This window comes from Artibeus jamaicensis, unplaced genomic scaffold (assembly GCF_021234435.1).
Source record: "Artibeus jamaicensis isolate MK-2021 breed Jamaican fruit bat unplaced genomic scaffold, CSHL_Jam_final scaffold_474, whole genome shotgun sequence".
In the NCBI taxonomy this organism is placed as follows: domain Eukaryota; kingdom Metazoa; phylum Chordata; class Mammalia; order Chiroptera; family Phyllostomidae; genus Artibeus; species Artibeus jamaicensis.
Genome location: NW_026522046.1, coordinates 5,231,431 through 5,248,778, shown reverse-complemented (window position 1 = coordinate 5,248,778; position 17,348 = coordinate 5,231,431). Strand labels below are relative to the sequence as shown.

At 46.3% G+C, this 17,348-nt stretch overlaps 1 protein-coding gene across 5 annotated transcripts in view; it reads left to right on the top strand.

The window, feature by feature from the left end:
- The window catches only part of MAP3K13 (mitogen-activated protein kinase kinase kinase 13), a 153,913-nt gene extending 140,998 nt beyond the window's left edge, over positions 1-12,915 (top strand). For all 5 annotated transcript variants that reach the window (XM_053657630.1, XM_053657632.1, XM_053657629.1 and 2 more), the window contains 4 exons: positions 1,527-2,295; positions 4,755-4,825; positions 11,082-11,379; positions 12,240-12,915. In XM_053657630.1, coding sequence (XP_053513605.1) covers positions 1,527-2,295; positions 4,755-4,825; positions 11,082-11,379; positions 12,240-12,341 — 1,240 coding nt within the window. In that variant the 3' untranslated portion in view covers positions 12,342-12,915. The remainder of the gene's footprint in view (positions 1-1,526; positions 2,296-4,754; positions 4,826-11,081; positions 11,380-12,239) is intronic.
- The last annotated feature ends 4,433 nt before the right edge of the window (positions 12,916-17,348 follow it).

Below are 17,348 nucleotides of genomic sequence, written 5' to 3'. Positions count from 1 at the left end.
GTTTTAATAGTCTTTTTTTATTATAACACATTTTCCTTATGTAATTGCCCCTTGAACAACATGGAGATTAGGGGTGCGGACCACCTGCTCAGTGGGAAATCCACATGTAACCTAATTTAGCCCACTGCAAACTCGGATTCTCCACCACAGATCTGAAACACTATACTAGTTTAACCTTAAATGCTCTTCCAATCATTACCAAGTTCTGCTAGAGCCTCGTTCCTCTCCAATAATGGACAGTTGACTCTCTCCTAGTTAAATTAATGTAAAGGGAAAAAATGCCCCTCCATCAGAAGTCCAGTGCCCTCTGGGGAGATCAGAGAAGAGAAGCCATCCGCCATCCCCGCCTACCCTGCAGTGCGTGTTTGGTTAAGCCCTGGAAAGAAGAGAGTCGGAGTTCAATTACAGGCTGCCAAACACATCACAGCTGAGTGTAGGCCAGAGAGATGCTCTAAATGCCTCATAAGAGAAGCTTGGAATGGGGAAAGAACTATTCCTTGGTGTCTTAAGACTCAGAGTCAGTTTATGAGTTCTGCCCTTTACTTGCTTTGTGGTGAACACAAGACAACCAACCTCTCTGATCCTTTGACACCTTTCTCTGTAAAATGGATATTGTGTAGTGGGAAACAAGTGGTTTGTATACTGCATACAGCAGGGGTGTCAAACTCATTTTCACCAGGGGCCACATCAGTCTTGTGGTTGCCTTCCAAGGGCTGAATGTAATGTCAGGACTGTATAAATGTAACGACTCCTTAAGCGAGCCCAGTTAAGCGAGAGCTCGGTGCTACCACTGGGTAGAAACAAGGGGTCAGCCCAAATAAAACAAGGTGGAGGGGTGGATTCAGCCTGTGGGCCTTGTGTCTGCCACCTGTGATTTAGGAGCACAGGACAATGCAGGGGTCACACCTCCTGAGACCTTCTCTTGCTGGCTCTGCTCCCCACCTGGACTCTCTCCTATTTTCCTGTCCTCTGGCCCCACCCCCATGTCTCCCTGTCCCTGAAACACTGAGTCCCATCATGATCAAGACTCCCCATTAGTTTCCTTCACATACAAGGGGTATGTGAATGTGACATAGTCGCAGCCCTCAGCAAGATGTTGTCCACCCCCAACTCTTTCCTTTGTGATGCCTTGAATCTGGTTCCGTCATCAGACAGACTTCTGACCTTGCTGGCTTACTGGCACCAAGCTGAGAGCTGATACTATGAGGAAGAGATCGAGAAACCTGTAGGGCAGAATTAGAATTTTGAGGGGATTCGGTACCTTGGCCAATGAGGCACAGAATAAAATCCAGGTCATAAAGGGAATCTTCTATCAGTGGACTTCTAGGTTGTTTAAATTCCTGCTATTTTAAGCATCACGATGTCTTCAAACATAGATTTTTGTGGACATCCATTATCTCTATTGACTAAATCCCTGTATGTGACCACAGACTGAAATGGTGTGTGTATTTTAAGGCTTGTGATATAGTTCCCCAAACTTTAATATGTTTTTGTATGTTTAAAACTTAACCCGTCTGTTCACCCAGGCCAGATCTGTTGAGATCCGAAGGTATCCCCAGCATGGAGGCGGCCCCCACTGCATCCCCTCTGTCTGGAAGCCCCAAAACGTCCACCTCAAGCAGCAAGAGCCGATACCGGAGCAAACCACGCCACCGCCGAGGGAATAGCAGAGGCAGCCATAATGACTTTGCAGCCATCTTGAAAAACCAGCCAGCCCAGGAAAACTCACCCCACCCCACTCATCTACACCAAGCTCAATCCCAACTCCCTGCTCTGCAGCAGCAATACCAGCACCCCCCTCCTGCCACGTCTCAGAGCCACCACCCCAGGCTCAATACGCACGGACAGGACATTGCAACCTGCGCCAACAACCTGAGGTATTTTGGCCCCGCGGCAGCCCTGCGGAGCCCCCTCAGCAACCATGCTCAAAGACAGATGCCCGGCTCTAGCCCTGACCTCATCTCCACCGCCATGGCAGCAGATTGCTGGAGAAGCTCTGAGCCAGACAAGGGCCAGGCCGGCCCCTGGGGCTGTTGTCAGGCTGACCCTTACGACCCCTGCGCACAGTGCAGGCCAGAACAGTGTGGGTCCTCGGACGCTCCCTTTGCTGAGCCAGCTGGGAGGAGCCCCGACCCTTTCAAGTCACCAGCACACAGTCTCCTCTCAGAAAATGCCCAAGGTTCTGAGAAAATAGAAGAAAATGAGTTCAATGGCTGCAGGTCTGCTTCATCCCTTGCTGTCCCCCATCATGTCACCCCGCCAGTGCTACCTCGAAAAGCAAGGCCCCTTCAAAAGGTAGGCGGTAATGGCAGCGGTGTGCACCTCTGCCTTCGTGGGTGCCCATTGTGTGATGCGCTCTGGCAAACATACAGACGCTTTTTATTTCAAATACTTTCTTTTCACGCTGCTTAAGTGATGGACCTATGAATACACTTGGAGAACTACCAAACCAATGGACTGACTGACATGTACATAATTTGTAAGTAGATAAATAACCACAAGTTAGGAATATGCAATCAAAATAGTTTGAAAACCACTGCTCTGACCTAGTCCTGAGGGATGTTGCAAGAAGAAAGGATCCCTCTGTAAAACAGGTTTGGTGAACACAATATTCTCTCTCCCTTCTGGGAGGTTCCTCATGTACACTAACAAATGCTAGACTTTGAGGAATCATGTGGTAACCTTGTTTAACCCAGCAATTCCCTCACCTATTCAACTGTACTGCCTTTTAAAGATATCCATCCATCTCCCATGGAACTAACTTTCTTCACAATGTATTTTGGAAAACATTGTCTTAATTAATAACCCTCAGGAGCTAGGAAGTTCTCAGTCAGTGAAACCTGTTCCTCACCTGCTTGCTCACTGGCTGCCCGGGGCCTCCTAGCTGCAGGGCAGTCAACCACCATGGTTACGGGCACCAGCTTGGGAGTCAGACAGACCTGAGCTCAAAGCTTAGTTCAAAGGCTTTTCCACTTAGCACTTCTATAAATGTTGCTGTCCTTGTCTCTAAAATGGGGCTACTAAGAGTGGGCCCTGCCTCACTGGTCGATGTGAGGATTAAATGAGTTAATACACACAAAGAACAGGGCCTGGTGCGTAGCAAACTTCTAAAAAACACAAGCTCATCTTGCTAATGAGTTAAAAATAAGATTGTGCATGAAAAGTATTTAGCACATGGTAGATATCCACTCAATTCTAAGTATTGCTTCATGTCATCATCATTATCCAGCAGGCGTTTATTTAAAGGAATGAAAGCATTTAAAATGTGATTGAGGATGTTTTGGTCAACTAGACGTTGAACAGAAAAGACATTGACGCTGAGGGCTACTGTCTCGGAAATGTATTTCCTCTGCCACATAAAGTGTTGCTGCTGACCGAGTGTCCTGGAAATTGGGTCATGTTTCGGGGGATGCAGTGGGTTTGAGCTCATCCAGTCTCTGTGCCCCCACCCATGTGACAGGTAACATGGATTTTTTTGGTAACGACATCATTGAGATATAATTCACATACCAAACAGTTCTCCCATTAAATTATACAACTCAGTTCTTTTTATTCAGACTTGTACAACCTTTACCACAACTAATTTTAGAGGATTTTTGTCAGCCCAAAAAGGAACCCTGCACCCTTTAGCAATCGCCCATTCCCTGGTCCCCTCCCAAGTAACATGTATCCTTGAACCATTCTAATTCCATTTTTGATGGGTCTGCAGGCCACGGAGCACACACCTTCCACATTTGGTCTCATTGGAACCATCCTCCCGGAGAGCAGGCCACCTTCTCTCCACTGACCTGTACTCCCATGCGTACTTCTGGGGGGAGGGGCTCATCTGGGCAGTCAGGCTGTCTCCATCCCTGACTTCCCTACCAAGAAAGCATGTCAGGATACAAAGTGGGTAAGAGTGAAGGTATTTTAGAACTGACTTTCAAAGTAAATTATCCTCAGTCTTTGCTACAGTTACTTGGACCCAATCACCCACCTCACAAGGGATTGTAGCAACCCAGTGCATCGTGGCACTGTGGTTAAGGACCGTGGGTCCCAATGTGGCTGTTCCCAGGCACTTGAAGAAAAACAGAATCTTCCCTGTGAAGGAAGATCATCTGCTCAGCCAAGACACTTACCCAGCCTTCCAGACCAACCACAGAGCCCCGACAATCACAAGGCCTCAGCTGTCCCTACCCTGCCAACCTGCTGACTCAGTAATGCACTAAACACCCACTTTGTATGTAGCGTCGTATTAATGGCGGAGTGAAGCATGCAATACAGCACGAGACAGGCTGATGCTCAAATGACATATGTCTTAGTAGTGGAGATGGTACGAATGTAGTAACTGTATCAGTGAAAAAGTGATTGGTACATAAAAGAGCTTTGAACAATTGAAAGATCAGTTCTTGTTGGAGTTTCTATGACAAAGCCTGGAACCATTAGTGACAATGGTTACCTGAGACTGCCCCAGTGTCCAGGACCTCTTCTCCCACTTCCCCTCCCTATCACTCACCTCCCTGAGGGCGAAGATCATGTTTATTTCAGTTCTATATGTCTTCCAGCATCTAGTGCAAGGCCTGTCATCATGGACACCCAGGAAAAGTTGCTAAAGAACAAGTGAAGATGCATATGTTTAAAGATGACACTCAGCAAGCCGCTACTCAATGCCTTTATCGAAAGGCATCTTTGCAAAGATTACATCTTTGCAAGGATCATGTGTATGTGTGTGAGAGAGAGAGAGAAATGAAGCTCTTTTCTCCTGTTTTCCTTAGAGTGGAGATGAGTCCTCAGAAGAGGAAGAAGGGGAAGTGGACAGTGAAGTTGAATTTCCACGAAGACAGAGGTAAAACCATCAAACACACGTGATTGCTTTCAGTGTGATCGGGGAAACCCAGTTTGCTGTACTTCCTGTTAAATTGCACGTCACTTTCTAACAGCCACCTTGTAAAGAAACTTGAACTCACTGTGTTTATGGTTTCCCTTGCTGCTGTGCACAGCCAGGCCCAGCTTATCAGAATTCACTCCATGGGAATTTCAAGATGAAGATAAATACAGATTCATGTTTACAACTGAGAATACAGTGGACAGTTTATGAGGGAGGGCCATGTGTTTTATGAATAATTTTATTGGTTTTCTAGTGTGCCTCTCTGAATTAATTTGCTCAGGCTGCCATAACAAAATACCATAGACTAGGTGGCTTAAACAATACAAATTTATTTCTCACAGTTCTGGAGGCTGGGAAGTCTAAGATCAAGGTTCTTGGTGAGAACTCTCTTCCTGGCTTGCGGACAACAGTCTTCTTAATGTGTCCTCACATGTTTGGGGGGTGGGGAGGGGTAAGGAGGAAACAAAGAGATATCTTCTTTTTTTAATTATGTTTTATTGATCGTGCTATTACAGTTGTCCTGATTTTTTCTCCTTTTGCCCCCCTACTCCCAGTGCCCCCAACTCCCTCAGGCAATTCCCACACCTTGTTCATGTCCATGGGTCATCAGTATAAGTTCTTTGGCTACTCCATTTCCCACACTGAACTTTACATCCCTATGGCTATTCTGTAACTACCAATTTGTACTTCTTAATCCCCTCACCTCTTCCCATTCTCCCCACACCCTCTGCATCTGTCAACCATCTGGTAACTAACTTTTCTTGCTGCTTTTAAGAGTCTCTCTTTATCTTTAACCTTTGGTCTTTTAATTATGGTGTGTCTTGGAATGGCCCTCTTTGCATCTGTCTAGTTGGGACTCTGTGTTTCCGGACTTGCATGTCTATTTCTTTTGCCAAATTACAGAAGTTTTCTTTCACTATTTTTTCAGATAGACTTTCAATTTCTTGCTCTTTCTCTTCTCCTTCTGGCACCCCTATGAAGCAAATGTTGGACCTCTTGAAGCTGTCCCAGGGCTGTTTATACTGTTCTCAATTTGGGGAATTCTTTTTTCTTCTTGTTATTCTGATTATCTGTTTTTTGCTTTCTTAGGTTCAAAATCATTAATTTGATTCTCAGCTTCATCCACTCTACTGTTGTTTCCCTGTAAATGTTTTTTTTTATTTTAAATTTATTTTTTTATTGAATATGCTGTTACAGTTGTTCTATTCCCCCCTTCATTCCCCTCCACCCTGCACCCCCACCCCCACTATTCCCCCCTTTAGTTTATGACCATGTGTCTCAAGTTCTTTAGATTCTATATTTCCCATACTATTCTTGCCCCCCCATCTATTTTCTATCTACTGTCTATGCTACTTATTTTCTGTACTTTCTCCCCCCTTCTCCTCCTCCCACTCCCCTGTTGCTAACCCTCCTTGAGATCTTCATTTTTATGTTTCCACTCCTGATCTAGCTGTCCTTTTAGTTTGCTTTTGTTTTAGGTGTGGTTGTTAATAACTATGAGTTTGTTGTCCTTTCACTGTTCATGTTTTTTTTACCTTCTTTTTCTTAGATAAGTCCCTTTAACATTTCATATAATAAGGGCTTGGTGATGATGAACTCCTTGAATTTGATCTTATCTGAGAAGCACCTTATTATCTGTCCTTCCATTCTAAATGAAAGTTTTGCTGGATAGAGCAATCTTGGTTGTAGGTCTTTGGATTTCATGACTTGGAATACCTCTTTCCAGCCCCTTCTTGCCTGTAAGGTCTCTTTTGAGAAATCCGCTGACAGCCTGATGGGGACTCCTTTGTAGGTGACTGTCCCCTTAGCTCTTGCTGCTTCTAGGATTCTCTCCTTCATTTTAATCTTGGCTATTGTAATGATGATGTGCCTTGGTGTGTTTCTTCTTGGATTCACCTTCTTTGGGACTCTCTGAGCTTCCTGGATTTCCTGGAAGTCTATTTCCTTTGCCAGATTGGGGAAATTCTCCTTTATTATTTGTTCAAATAAGTTTTCCACTGGTGGCTGTGCCTTTCCCCCTTCTGGTACCCCTATAATTTGGATGTTGGAGTGTTTAAAGATGTCCTGGAGGTTCCTAAGACTCTCCTCATTTCTTTGAATTCTTGCTTCTTGACTCTTTTCTGTTTGGCCATTATTTGGTTTCTTCTGGTCCACTCCATTGATTTGAGTCCCAGTTTCCTTTTCATCGCTATTGGTTTCCTGTGCAATTCCATTCATTTCAATTAGTTTTGCCTTCATATGTTTGTCTAATTTGTGGCTATAATCAACCAGTTCTGTGAGGATCCTGATCACCAGTGTTTTAAACTGTGCGTCTGAGAGTTTTGCTATTTCTTCATCACTTAGATTTATAGGCTCTGGGGCTTTGATATCTTCTTGAGCCATTTTTGGTCTGTTTGTGCCCTTTAAGTGTGAGGAGCGGAACCTTGGACTCCCAGGTCGCTGGGTTGTGACGCTAAATGTGGAGTCGTGGTCCGAGCGGGGAAATGGCAGCCCCCTCTGCTGTTTCTCACTGCTGGGTGAAGAGCAGAGCCTTAGGTTGTTCACCGGGGCAGGGCCACTTAGGTCGCTGGATTATGACGCTGTATGTGGAGGCGGGGTCAGAGCAGGGAAATGGCGGTGCCCTCTGCCGCCTCTTACTGCTGGGGCTGCTGGCTCTCGTCCAATCGCCCACTCCCTCGCTTGTCTATCCACACACGAATGCGCGACCACAGTCAAGCCGCAGCCCTGCTCCCTCGCTGTTTCCCCGCGGTTGCTCGCTGAGTTGCCCACCAGGTCCAACCCTGCGCCTGGATTCTGCGCGCCTGAGTCCGTCTGACCGAGTTTTCCTGTGCTACCCCGCTGTGCTAGCTGCTGGTTTCGCCCCTTTTACCGGTCAGGCTGAAGAATTTGTTGTTATCGGACTTCCGAAAAGTTCAATTTTCTGTATTCTGGCTGTGTTTTCTGTTGCTATTTAGTTGTCTCTAAACTTGGTTGTGTGAGGAAGCAGGGCATCTCTACCTATGCCTCCATCTTGGCGGAAGTCCTGTAAATGTTCTTTATTTCAATTAGTGTATCCTTCCTTTCTGACAGGGTCTTTTTTATGCTGCTGAGGTCCTCACTAAGTTCCTTGAGCATTCCTATAACCAGTGTTTGAACTCTTCATCTGAGAGATTGCTTATCTCCATTTCCTTTAGCTCTTTTTCTGGAGTTTTGATCTGTTCTTTCATTTGGGCCATGTTTCTTTGTCTCCTCATTTTGACAACCTCCCTGTGTTTGTTTCTATGTATTAGGTACAGCTGCTATGACTCCCTGTCTTGGTAGTGTGGCCTAATGTAATAGGCGTGTCCTATAGGGTCCAGCAGCACAGCCTCCTGTATCACCCAAGCTGGTTACTCTCGAGTTATGCCCTTTATGTGTTCTGAGTACACCTTCCTTTTGTAGTTGAGCCTTGGTTGCTGTTGGCAGGTCAGTGGGAGGGATTTACCCAGGCCAGTCAGCTGCAAGGACTGGTCGTGACCACTTACCTCTAACCTCTCCCCTTCATGGAGGATCAGCTGTGCAGGGGCAGGGTGGTGTGCTCTGACATGGTCTACAGCTGCCCTCTGAGTGTGCTGGCCCTGAAATTTCCTGGTCGTTGGAGGCCAAAGTCAACCCCCACCTTTGTTTTGCCTGGGGCACCATGCCTAAGCTTAAAGCAATCTGAGATGGCTGCTACTTGTGCTGGGCTTGGAGATTCCCAAGCAAGTCCAAGCCGTGAATCTATCTGGCTGCTGCTAGGACTCACCAAAACCAGCTGTTGCCTGTTTGATAGGATTTAGGAGCCAAAACCAGCCATTCTTCTGGAAAAGCAGCTTGTGTGGGATAATAAGTTGGGTTAGAGCCTCTGGGGATCTCCAAGGTGGGTCACACAGTGTCGTCCAGGTTGATGGAGTCTCAGATATGGCACCATCTCACCAGCTCTGTGCAGGGAGGGTTTAGCAAAGGGACAGTGGCTTTTGCTCACCTTGATGCCAGACACCAGTTTCTCCCTGTGTACCACTGGTGCCTTTCAAGGTGCTACCCCAGTGCTAGATCTCAGAGGGAGTGAGTCTGAGTAGGTCAGTCTGTGTGTGGGCTCTTTCAGAGGAACTACTTGGGGCTTTAGCAGTTCCTTCCACCAACTCAATCCCTGCTGGCTTTTGCAGCCAGAAGTTATGGGGACTTATCTTTCTGGCACTGGAACCCTGGGTTGGAGGGCCTGGTATGGAGCTGGCATTCCTTGCTCCTGAGATAACCTTCCCAAGTTTTTAATCCACATGTGTATATGACGAGCCTGTTCTGTGTCTGTGCCCTTCCTATCAGTCTGGCTGGATGTGTTTCTTTAACTCCACAGTTGTTAGATTTCCATTCAGCTTGATTTGTGATGGTCCTGAGTCATGGTTGTTCTATATTTTAGTTCTAATTTTAATGTGGTTATGCGAACAGGTGAGACATGTCTGTCTATGCCTCCATCTTCTTGTCTTGTCCCTCTTCTTTTTACAAGGCCAGGTCCTATAGGACTAGGGCCCCACCTATGTGATCTCAACCTTAATTACCTCCTAAAGACCCTGGCTCCAGATTTAGTCACATTGGAGCTTAGGGTTTCAACATGAATTGGTGTGGGGGTACCCAGGTCAGTCCCTGGCACTCTCCATGCCTTGGACTTTATACCTCAAATTAATTATAGTTAGATGAGTCGAGTCCCCCTTCAGCTAGCCTTAGAAGGAGCTTCCTGCTTCATCTGCAGTAATAATTTTCTTGTAGGATTAAAGAGCTAATCCTACGTAGGAGTAGGGAAGGTAGTTTTCCTACCAAGAGGCCTTCTCTGCTAATAAGCATTTCGTTCTTTAAGAGTAGAGCTGTAGCAGGGTTTGTATACCTGCCCAGAAACAGGAAATCCCTGAAAACCAAGGGACTCCTAGTCCCCTGGTAAACTGTACTTTGGGTCCCCATGCAATGCACAAAATCGAAATCTTCGCATCTCCTGAGCCACTCCTGCCATGAAGCCCTTGCTGTCTCATTGTCTCCTCGGACACTGTTTTCTCCTGTGTGTCCAGACTGAGCCTGAGTGAAATGAACTCGTTCTACTGGCATCACAATGATGTTACTTCCTGCTTTTGTTCCTATGACACACGGTGAACTCGGCCCACCTACTGGCTTCCCACCTTTCTTTATTGGCTGGGATGCAAATTATACTATATGTACGTTTTTTACCACATAGTTTCTGCTTTTTAGATTATAACATCCCCCCCCACCACCGTCTCCCTTCTGGATTACCAGCCTTGAGGAGTTGTGTGAGTCTTACCTGCACTTCTTGTTCCCACATTGACTCATGTGACCTTGACCCCCCTCCTCCAGCCCACCACCTGGCCAGTCATCAACCCGGCTCAGATCATGTGCCATTGAAATCACTTTGTACTAAGAAATACAGAGAGATCAGACAATGCCAGAGAGAAAAGGCAGTCTTCTTTTATTATTTGTTATGTTTTGTTTTTAAACCAGTATAAGCATAAGGAACTTTCGCAAATTCTTCCCCCATCCCCAAACTTTTTTGTCAGAGCAAAACCTAGACGTTGACTGCAATGAGCCACTGATGGGCTGAGTATTGCCCACAGCTGCAGAGTGAACGTCCCTTCCAAGCTCATTTCTCTTGGGGAGGGGTTGACAGGGTGGTGAAGGCCGTCTTTCCAGAGCTGCCATGTCCAGTGGGCAGTGCAGCTGAGGTGGAGTGAGGTAGAGAAAGACACTGAGTGGGTGTGAACTAACCCACCCAACCTGCAGCTCTGCCTTTGCTGACGGTGTGGCCTTGAACAAGTCACTTCCCTTCTCTGGCTCTAGTTTTCTGATCTGGGGAAGAGTTAGACTGGAAAATCTCCAAAGTCTCTTTCACCTGTGGGTATCTGGGATTCTGTGAATAAGAAGCATAATTTCAATTTAAACATTTCCATACCATGCACAGGTATACACAGTATGATTAGAAAGGCTGACTTTTTTCAAGGCCTGTGGTAGCCGTCAGCTTTGGCATTTAGCCACATAAACACACTAATTTCCCTCTCGGTTGCTTTAAAATGAAATAGTTTCAACCTATCTGAATTTGAATCTCCCTGAAGGGCAAGGAAAAAATTAGGTGACCTCCCACCAGGGCTAAGATTGACAGTCAAGGCAAGGCAAGGAGCTGTTCTGGTGAGTGAGTTCCTCTGGTTCTTTGTGGTTCCAGGCCGCATCGCTGTATCAGAAGCTGCCAGTCATATTCAACCTTTAGCTCTGAGAATTTCTCAGTGTCTGATGGAGAGGAAGGAAACACCAGTGACCACTCAAACAGTCCTGATGAGTTAGCTGATAAACTTGAAGACCGCCTGGCAGAGAAGCTAGATGACCTGCTGTCCCAGACGCCAGAGATTCCCATTGAGATATCCTCGCACTCAGATGGGCTCTCCGACAAGGAGTGTGCCGTGCGCCGCGTGAAGACGCAGATGTCTCTGGGCAAGCTGTGTGTGGAGGAGCGTGGCTATGAGGTGGGGCCTCTCCTCCCTTCCCCTCTCATCACGGTTCCCTTCCTGCTGCTCTTTTGAGTTACAACATGCTCCAGTCCCGAGGCCCTTTACAAACGTCATTTAGTCCATGACATACAGCTGCCCCCATGAAGTGAGTGAAAGCACGCAGACCAGCGGAGCTCCCCAGAATGAGCACAGTTCTCCCAAAGGAGGCCCCAACGTTGAACTACTCAGGAACCCATCTTTCCAAGATTTAACTCAAACATCACCTCCTCCCGGCCCCACCTCCCACTCGGGTTAAGGGTATGAGCCTCCCTCTTCCACGTCCCCACTGTCCCTGCTGATGCTGTCAGAGCACATGCAACACTTCAGGTCGTATCCAGTACTGCCTTTTGAGAGGCAGGATAACACTGTGGTTGAAATTGTGTACCCAGGAATCTGACTGCCTAGATGCAAACCCCAGCCTTTCCACTTACTACTGTGTGATATCGGGCCAGCCACTAAACTTCTCCACAGGTCAGTTTTCTCAGCTGTAAACTGGGCATGATAACAGCCTCTGCGTCACAGGGATGTTGTCAGGAGTAAGTGGATTAATAGAGGTCAAGCACTTACAGCACCGTCTGGAGCAGAGTAAACTCGATATGATGGGGCTGTGGCAGCACTGCTGTAACTGTCCTCATCATTGTCATCATCACGATCACCACCTTTAGATCTTTTTTCTTTGTAAGCCCCACGAGGACAGGACTTGGTCTCTTCTGTCTTTGTAGTCCCCTTCCCCACCACGCCAGCCCAGTGCCTGTCATGTGGGAGGTGTTCCATATACGTGTTTGCTGAGCAACTGCAGAAATGAATTACAGTTTTATTATGTCTTGACTTCGCAGAATCCTATGCAGTTTGAAGAATCGGACTGCGACTCTTCAGATGGGGAGTGTTCTGACGCCACAGTGAGGACCAGCAAGCACTACAGCTCTGCTACGTGGTAGGGAGAGGTCCGGCCCTGAAGATGTCCTGACAGCGCTGGCATCCAGACCCGCCCCACCCCCGATGCCTCCCGCTCCCTCCCTGCTCTTCTGGTCTGGGAAGGGAACTGCCCCGTCTTTCTTATCCCTAGAAATGAGCTGCAATAACAGGAACATGAGGCTTCGCAAATCTCTGGAAAAAATATCCAAATGAGATTAAGTCTCACTGAACATTTCAATCAAGAATGGCAGGGATCTATTTTATTGAATATTCTAGCTACTGTAACATTGATATTTATTTTTGTTTGACATTTTAACACTTTGTACTGTAAAGATTGAACTATATATGATATAGAGAGAGAGACACAATAATTTCTTGCAAAAAAGAGAGAGAAAGAAAGGAAAAAAGAAAAGAAAAAAAGTGGAATTTAGGAGTTACATTCTTGGGAATTTGTGGGGCCAAGATGTATTATTGCTACTCGAACAGGGGACCAGTTCTTTTGACCAGAGTGACTGAAGAAGAACCAGAGCAAGACGTGTTGAGCATTTTAGGAAACAAAGAACAGCAAGGGAAAAGCCATCCCAGGTACCTGTGAGCAGACCACAGTAGGTTCGACCAGCTCGTCCGATGGGAGATGGAAAGGACCTAGAAAAGTCTGGTGACAAGATATTGCACCCAAGGTCTTTGAGGCCATGTGCTGCCTGCAGGTGGGAAAGAAAACTGTATGTGAGAACTGTATGTTTCATTTTTTTAAACTTTTAAGCAGCATTTGGTTGCGAGACTTACAGCTAGAGTGAAACCTTCCTAGACAAATACTTACCTTTTACATGCTGTCGTTGTCATTACCTCGACAAACGTGTTCCCTTGACCAATGTGCCATTTTCTTGTAGCCATTTCCTTTCCACCCACTGACCACTTTGATCAGGGAAGGGGGGCGCTGCGGAGGAGACAGGGATGAGCGGAAACAGAAACTGACGGCAGCGTCAGAGAAGCGCGCGGTCTGTGTGTCTGTGCCGGTCGTTGTCAGGCTGCCTCCGTCCAGCTTCTGCGGAAGCTGGAATCGCCCCTCTCTGGAACCGGGTGGCTTGTCTCCTAGAATCATATTGATTCAAACAGGAGAACAGACTTCGAAGGCAGCTAGGACGTGTGTGAGTCTCCCCGGTGTCCAGTCCCAAACCATCCCCTGGCTTTACTCATTAACTCCTTCTACCCTGTAAGCATTAGTGCCTGGCTACCACTATCAGAATAAAGGCAAAATAGGCAACTTGCAAAAGGCAGCACCACCCCCCACACCACAATAGCATTTTTTGTTAAATGCTGTTTGTAAAATATATTTTACTTCTCTTTGGGTCAGTGCAGTTTTAAATCATTGGATTTGGCAGTTTGTGAACAGAGCAGCTGATGCTGAGCAGCAATTAGGAAGATTTCACCTGGCCCAATGCATGAGGTCCTTCCTGTCCAGGGTCCTGGGCTCTGAAAGGCATCCCAAAGTACTCCACGGTACCTCAGCTTTAAGCTAATTTTTCTGTAGAATTTTACACAAAAAAACAGGTGTTGGCCTAGTTCCTGTCTCTGTCATACAATGTCCCCAGGCTCAGGTCTGCTGAAGGCGGCCGCACTCTGACACAGCAGCACGCTCGCCCCTAGGAAGGATTGCAGGGGCAGGGACAGACCATTCCCGGTGCGGACGGAGCACCGCCCTGCCTGGCGTCACTGACTGCATCAGCCAAACAGGAAAGGCAGGAGGGAATTTAGAGCAGTTCCTTTTGCTTATTTGACCCCTCCTTTTGTTTACAATTTATGTTGAGATATTAATTTAAAAGTTAGTGTCTATAATTTATAGATCTTAGGTAAATGAAGGAAAAATGTTTAACTTATACAGAGAGCAGTATTGTTTGCATTAAATTATTCCATTTTGTATAAATTCTGTAGCTGGACTACATGAAAGATCTTAAGTTATGGCATTATTATCATTGTTATTTTATTTTATAATAATTATGCTCATTTTCTGTCGATCAGAAGGTGTGGTTTACAATGTAGCACAATGATTGTGTTTATTGCTAACCATGAGTTATCATGAATTTTTATGATTTTTATGAAAATGGAACTGCCCCTTGGGAGCTCTCCCATGTTCACCTTAGGCGCCTCCCCCCCTCGTTCTCTGTGTTCAGCAACAATCACCGGAGGATGCGTGTTCCGCCCCGGGGCCCAGTTGGTACGTGGTGACTCTGACTTACCCCGACAGTGCCTGGGCGGGCAGATGACTGAGTGGATGGACGAATAGTTCAAAAGCTGTAACCTTTCTCAAGTTTCTTAAGAAATAAAATCATGAGACTACACTAGAAGCCAAAAGAGAGTTATTTAATGCCCTATGAGGAACAGACCTGGAGGATTTCTGCATGGGGCCCGTGGGCTAGGTAGTTCCAGCACCTGCTAGCAGAGTTGGTCCTCTTGTCCCTGCCAGATTCCACAACACCAGCCTGTTTTCTCCTAGTTGGGGGTAGCAGGGAAACTAAAAAATATATTATATACATGTTTTTGACATCATCCTACAAGATTAGAAACATTTTAGAGAAGCGTGGCCACTTAGAAGCTCATAGGGCTTCTAAGGAAGCCCATCACAGGGCTCAGAGGAGGAGTGCCACCTGAAGAGCCTGTTTTCTGACCACATGATGCTCTGAGCCTCTCTGGTTCTGCACTTCTGGGAACAGAGGGGCCGCAGCTCCAAGCTGACACTTCAGCGGGCCTGGTCCTTGCCCACCTACTTGGCAAAAAGAGAAACGTGACACCTTTCCCTCACGATCTTCCTAGAAAACCCCTCCTGACACCTCCTACTTCTGACACGTTTTGATTCCCCACCTTCACTGTTGTCATAGTAATGCTGTACACCTGTCAGGACATACTGTTGTGAGCATGCAGGGGAGTGCACAGCATCGAATCTTTAGTCATTTGCCGTATCAGCAAGAGTTGAATGAAGTTCCACACTGAGTAGAAGTGACCAGAGGCTTCAGGGAAGACCAGTGTCTTTAGGTTAAAAAGAGAAATGCCCTCTCTGTCCCCGCCCTGCCCTTTCCTGCCTGCCCGAGGTCCCCAGCACAGTAGTGAATTGGTGTGTTTCTTTGAGGACTCCACAGTCACCCGAAGAGCGTGGAATCAGGAGCTCAGGGAATTTAAGAGCTAATTCTTCAGTCCTGATGCCTGAGCGATGGTGCTTTAAGGAACGCCACCAGGCTGTGGTTTGCAGCTTCATGACTGACTGAAAGTTTAACCCCCTTGGGATGAATGTCCCTATTCATTTTGCATGTTTGTGACTGACTGCAAGATAATGGAGTTTTAATTTGTGTTGCAGGTAGACCTTTGTTTCTGATTTCCATCTATTTCTAGATTATGTACACTGAATAACAATTCCTCTTAAACACTGCTTAGCAGACACACTGAGAAGCCTGCATCCACTTGAAATTATAATGGAGCTTAAAGTTTAGAACTGTTTGCAAGATGGCGGGGAGCACCTCTGCAGGGAGGTGGAGATGCTGGCTCTGCTGTAAGATGACCTGGTCTGGCCCGCTGAGGTTCAGATAGTTTAAAACTTTAGCATCAACAAACCCATCCTTCAAGAATAAAGAATATTGCCCTGGCTGATGTAGCTCAGTGGATTGAGCACAGGCCTATGAACCAAAAGATAGTGGTTCAATTCCCAGTCAGGGCACATGCCTAGACTGCAGGCCAATTCCCAGCAGGGGACCCATGAGAGGCAACCATACATTGATGTTTCTCTCCTTCTCTCCTTCCCTTCCCCTCTAAAGATAAATAAATTTTTAAAATCTTTTTAAAAAAGAATGAAGGATATTTTTGGTAGAATTCAGTAAGTACTGGACATCCATTTCAGGGCCTCTTTGTGCTAAATTGCCCTTGTACCCAAAGTAATGGATTTGATGGCTTTGGGTTTTCCTGGTACCAACCCTATTTTATTTTATTTTAAAGATTTTATTTATTCATCTTTAGAGGGGAAGGAAAGGGAAGGAGAGAGGGAAATAATCAATGTAGGGTTGCCTCTCACTCGTTCCTTGCTGGGAACTGGCATGCAACCCAGGCATGTGCCCTGACTGGGAATCGAACCACGATTGTTTGGTTCGCAGGCCTGCGCTCAATCCACTGGGCTGCACCAGCCAGGGCCCAACCCAATTTTAAATGCCCTCCCCCAGGGTGGAGCACGGACGTCCTTTCGGTGTACATGCATCCTTATTGGTCAAATGATTTACTCTTTTTCCCCATCCCCCACGTCTCCCATTTCCCCCTTAAAATGTTCCTGGAACTGAATTCTCCAAAATTGAACACAATACTTGGAAACCTAGCAATTCTGCCTCTGCTCTTAGAGATTAGTTAGTTAGTTAGTTAGTTATTTCTATTTTGCCACTAAGCCAGAAACCAAAATGCCACCACATACAACCATCAGCAACCTATACTCCAAACACCGAAGACCAGCGTTACTTACTGGTCACCGTATTCTTTCCTGCCGAGCCTGGGCACAGCCTCAGAACCTCTCACAACACAGCCCCAGCTTAGAGCCGCAATGACCACAGCTTAGAACTGCTGTGCTCACAGTTAACTTCCAGAAGGTGGTCTGAGTTCCGGAGTCAGCCCCAGTGGAAGATGAGAAGATCACAGCCCTGTTCTCCCTATGGATCCCCCACCCTCCTGCTCTCGGCGGCAGCACCACTTGACTCTACCCACTGCTCTTTTGGATTACAATTCCAATTGAATAATCTCCAACCACTGACAAATTGAACTCCGAAATGCGTCTCTTCATTTACATCATTCCATTGCATTAAAGAAGCATGTTCTTCCCTCACTTTCTCTAAACAGAAAGTTAATACAGTATGTTAACTTACTTGCTTTTTCCTTCGACTTTGTGAGACTAATGTACCAAAACAATGCCACATTCTTTTTTTAAGACCTTGACTTGTACTGTCAGTGTGAATTCAGTGAGTTGCCAGGCAGCAAGATTTTCTTTGCTGATTTCATGGAATAAA